Consider the following 5,000-nt stretch of genomic DNA (forward strand, 5'->3'; position numbering starts at 1 on the left):
TAGCTGCTACTGTCTGTATTGTATAGTTGACTGTAGCTGTTACTGTCTGTGTTGTATAGTTGACTGTAGCTGCTACTGTCTGTATTGTATAGTTGACTGTAGCTGTTACTGTCTGTATTGTATAGTTGACTGTAGCTGTTACTGTCTGTATTGTATAGTTGACTGTAGCTGCTACTGTCTGTATTGTATAGTTGACTGTAGCTGTTACTGTCTGTATTGTAGCTGCTACTGTCTGTATTGTATAGTTGACTGTAGCTGCTACTGTCTGTATTGTATAGTTGACTGTAGCTGCTACTGTCTGTATTGTATAGTTGACTGTAGCTGTTACTGTCTGTATTGCATAGTTGACTAGCTGCTACTGTCTGTATTGTATAGTTGACTGTAGCTGTTACTGTCTGTATTGTATAGTTGACTGTAGCTGCTACTGTCTGTATTGTATAGTTGACTGTAGCTGCTACTGTCTGTATTGTATAGTTGACTGTAGCTGCTACTGTCTGTATTGTATAGTTGACTGTAGCTGCTACTGTCTGTATTGTATAGTTGACTAGCTGTTACTGTCTGTATTGTAGCTGTTACTGTCTGTATTGCATAGTTGACTAGCTGCTACTGTCTGTATTGTATAGTTGACTGTAGCTGTTACTGTCTGTATTGTATAGTTGACTGTAGCTGCTACTGTCTGTATTGTATAGTTGACTGTAGCTGCTACTGTCTGTATTGTATAGTTGACTGTAGCTGCTACTGTCTGTATTGTATAGTTGACTGTAGCTGCTACTGTCTGTATTGTATAGTTGACTAGCTGTTACTGTCTGTATTGTATAGTTGACTAGCTGTTACTGTCTGTATTGTATAGGTGACTGTAGCTGTTACTGTCTGTATTGTATAGTTGACTGTAGCTGCTACTGTCTGTATTGTATAGTTGACTGTAGCTGCTACTGTCTGTATTGTATAGTTGTATAGTCTTGATACAACATTTTGAACAGAAATACAATGGTTCATTGGATCAGTCTAAAACTTTGCACATACACTGCTGCCATCTAGAATCTAAATTGCACCTGAAATGGAACAATACATTATGGCCTTTCTCTTGTATTTCAAAGCTGATGGTACAACAAAATATATAAAAGAACGGTCTTTCTTTGTGTGTGTGTGTGTGTGTGTGTGTGTGTGTGTGTGTGTGTGTGTACTGTGTGTGTGTACTGTGTGTGTGTTTGTGTGTGTACTGTGTGTGTGTGTGTGTGTGTGTGTGTGTGTGTGTGTGTACTGTGTGTGTGTACTGTGTGTGTGTGTGTGTGTGTGTGTGTGTGTGTGTGTACTGTGTGTGTGTACTGTGTGTGTGTGTGTGTGTGTGTGTGTGTTGTGTGTGTGTGTGTGTGTGTGTGTGTGTGTGTGTACTGTGTGTGTGTACTGTGTGTGTGTTTGTGTGTGTACTGTGTGTGTGTGTGTGTGTGTGTGTGTGTGTGTGTGTGTGTGTGTGTGTGTGTGTGTGTGTGTGTGTACTGTGTGTGTGTGTGTGTGTGTGTTCAGGGCCCAGTCGTTTGCAGAGCGGTTGCGTCTGGGTATTGCAGTGATCCATGGAGAGGCCCAGGATGCTGAGTCAGACCTGGTGGATGGAAGACACTCTCCTCCTACTGTCAAGATACCACGTAACACACACACACACACACACACACACACACACACACACACACACACACACACACACACACACACACACACACACACACACACACACACACACACACACACACACACACACACACACACACACACACACACACATCCTCTTGCACCATGTCTTGATATAAACACCTGTTCAGTTTTTAAAGGCTGTGTGTGTATAGTGTGTATTGTGTGTATTGTGTGTGTATAGTGTGTGTATTGTGTGTAGTGTGTGTGTGTGTGTGTGTGTGTGTGTGTGTGTGTGTGTGTGTGTGTGTGTGTGTGTGTGTGTACTGTGCGTGTGTGTGTAGTGTGTGTATTGTATGTGTATTTTGTGTGTATTATGTGTGTATTGTGTTTGTATTGTGTGTATTGTGTGTGTATTTTGTGTATTATGTGTGTATTGTGTGTATTGTGTGTGTATTGTGTGTGTATTGTGTGTATAGTGTGTATTGTGCGTGTACTGTGTGTATTGTGTGTATTGTATGTGTGTATATTGTGTGTTTGTATATTGTGTGTGTATTGTGTGTATTATGTGTGTATAGTGTGTATTGTGTATGTTTTGTGTGTATATTGTGTGTATAGTGTGTATTGTGTTTATAGTGTATATAGTGTGTATTGTGTATAGTGTGTTGTGTTTATAGTGTATATTGTGTGTATTGTGTATAGTGTGTATTGTGTTTATAGTGTATATAGTGTGTATTGTGTATAGTGTGTTGTGTTTATAGTGTGTATAGTGTGTGTATTGTGTATAGTGTGTATTGTGTATTGTGTGTATAGTGTGTATTGTGTGTATTGTGTATAGTGTGTATAGTGTGTATTGTGTGTATAGTGTGTATTGTGTGTATAGTGTGTATAGTGTGTATAGTGTGTATTGTGTGTATAGTGTGTATTGTGTTTATAGTGTATATTGTGTGTATTGTGTATTGTTTGTATAGTGTGTATTGTGTATTGTGTGTATAGTGTGTATTGTGTGTATTGTGTGTATAGTGTGTGTATTGTGTGTAGTGTGTGTGTGTGTGTGTGTGTGTGTGTGTGTGTGTGTGTGTGTGTGTGTGTGTGTGTGTATTGTATGTGTATTTTGTGTGTATTATGTGTGTATTGTGTTTGTATTGTGTGTATTGTGTGTGTGTATTGTTTGTGTATTGTGTGTGTATTTTGTGTATTATGTGTGTATTGTGTGTATTGTGTGTGTATTGTGTGTATAGTGTGTATTGTGCGTGTACTGTGTGTATTGTGTGTGTGTATATTGTGTGTTTGTATATTGTGTGTGTATTGTGTGTATTATGTGTGTATAGTGTGTATTGTGTATGTTTTGTGTGTATATTGTGTGTATAGTGTGTATTGTGTGTATTGTGTTTATAGTGTATATAGTGTGTATTGTGTATAGTGTGTTGTGTTTATAGTGTGTATAGTGTGTGTATTGTGTATAGTGTGTATTGTGTATTGTGTGTATTGTGTGTATAGTGTGTATTGTGTATAGTGTGTATAGTGTGTATAGTGTGTATTGTGTGTATAGTGTGTATTGTGTTTATAGTGTATATTGTGTGTATTGTGTATTGTGTGTATAGTGTGTATTGTGTATTGTGTGTATTGTGTGTATTGTGTGTATTGTGTGTAGTGTGTGTGTATGTGTGTGTGTGTGTGTGTGTGTGTGTGTACTGTGCGTGTGTGTGTAGTGTGTGTATTGTATGTGTATTTTGTGTGTATAATGTGTGTATTGTGTTTGTATTGTGTGTATTGTGTGTGTGTATTGTTTGTGTATTGTGTGTGTATTGTGTGTGTATTGTGTGTATAGTGTGTATTGTGCGTGTACTGTGTGTATTGTGTGTATTGTATGTGTGTATATTGTGTGTTTGTATATTGTGTGTGTATTGTGTGTATTATGTGTGTATAGTGTATGTTTTGTGTGTATATTGTGTGTATTGTGTGTATAGTGTGTATTGTGTGTATTGTGTTTATAGTGTATATAGTGTGTATTGTGTGTATTGTGTTTATAGTGTATATAGTGTGTATTGTGTTTATAGTGTGTATTGTGTTTATAGTGTATATAGTGTGTATTGTGAATAGTGTGTTGTGTGTATAGTGTGTATTGTGTGTATTGTGTGTATTGTGTTTATAGTGTGTATTGTGTGTATTGTGTTTATAGTGTGTATTGTGTGTATAGTGTGTATAGTGTGTATTGTGTTTATAGTGTATATAGTGTGTATTGTGTATTGTGTGTATTGTGTGTATAGTGTGTATTGTGTGTATTGTGTATTGTGTGGATAGTGTGTATTGTGTTTATAGTGTATATAGTGTGTATTGTGTGTATTGTGTGTATTGTGTTTATAGTGTATATAGTGTGTATTGTGTTTATAGTGTATATAGTGTGTATTGTGAATAGTGTGTTGTGTGTATAGTGTGTATTGTGTGTATTGTGTTTATAGTGTATATAGTGTGTATTGTGTATTGTGTGTATTGTGTGTATAGTGTGTATTGTGTGTATTGTGTATTGTGTGGATAGTGTGTATTGTGTTTATAGTGTATATAGTGTGTATTGTGTATTGTGTGTATTGTGTGTATAGTGTGTATTGTGTATTGTGTGTATAGTGTGTATTGTGTATAGTGTGTAGTGTGTATAGTGTGTATAGTTTGTATTGTGTTCATAGTTTGTATTGTGTATAGTGTGTAGTGTGTAGTGTGTATTGTGTGTATAGTGTATATAGTGTGTATTGTGTGTATTGTGTATTGTGTATAGTGTGTATTGTGTGTATAGTGTGTATTGTGTATAGTGTGTATTGTGTGTAGTGTGTATTGTGTATATAGTGTGTATTGTGTGTATTGTGTATAGTGTGTATTGTGTGTATAGTGTATTGTGTATAGTGTATAGTGTGTAGTGTGTGTATTGTGTGTATAGTGTGTATTGTGTATAGTGTGTATTGTGTGTATTGTGTATTGTGTGTATAGCGTATATAGTGTGTATTGTGTGTATAGTGTATATTGTGTATAGTGTGTAGTGTGTATTGTGTGTATAGTGTGTATTGTGTATAGTGTATTGTGTGTATTGTGTATAGTGTATATTGTGTATAGTGTGTAGTGTGTATTGTGTGTATAGTGTGTATTGTGTGTATTGTGTGTATAGTGTGTATTGTGTGTATAGTGTGTATTGTGTGTATAGTGTGTATTGTGTGTATAGTGTGTATTGTGTGTGTTCCAGTGTTGATCCCTAAAGAGAAGCCTCCCATCACAGTGGTAGGAGACGTAGGAGGACGCATCGCCATCATAGTGGTGAGTTACACACACACACACACACACACACACACACACACACACACACACACACACACACACACACACAC

The 5,000-nt window shown here is 36.6% G+C and overlaps 1 protein-coding gene across 1 annotated transcript in view; it reads left to right on the plus strand.

Moving 5' to 3' along the window:
- prpsap2 (phosphoribosyl pyrophosphate synthetase-associated protein 2) overlaps positions 1 to 5,000 on the plus strand; it is a 29,656-nt gene that overhangs the window by 20,575 nt on the left and 4,081 nt on the right. Inside the window, exons 8-9 of the mRNA XM_055896662.1 lie at positions 1,525 to 1,643; positions 4,859 to 4,929. Of these exons, the coding sequence (XP_055752637.1) occupies positions 1,525 to 1,643; positions 4,859 to 4,929 (190 nt within the window). The remainder of the gene's footprint in view (positions 1 to 1,524; positions 1,644 to 4,858; positions 4,930 to 5,000) is intronic.

This window comes from Salvelinus fontinalis, chromosome 2 (genome assembly GCF_029448725.1).
Source record: "Salvelinus fontinalis isolate EN_2023a chromosome 2, ASM2944872v1, whole genome shotgun sequence".
In the NCBI taxonomy this organism is placed as follows: Eukaryota; Metazoa; Chordata; class Actinopteri; order Salmoniformes; family Salmonidae; genus Salvelinus; species Salvelinus fontinalis.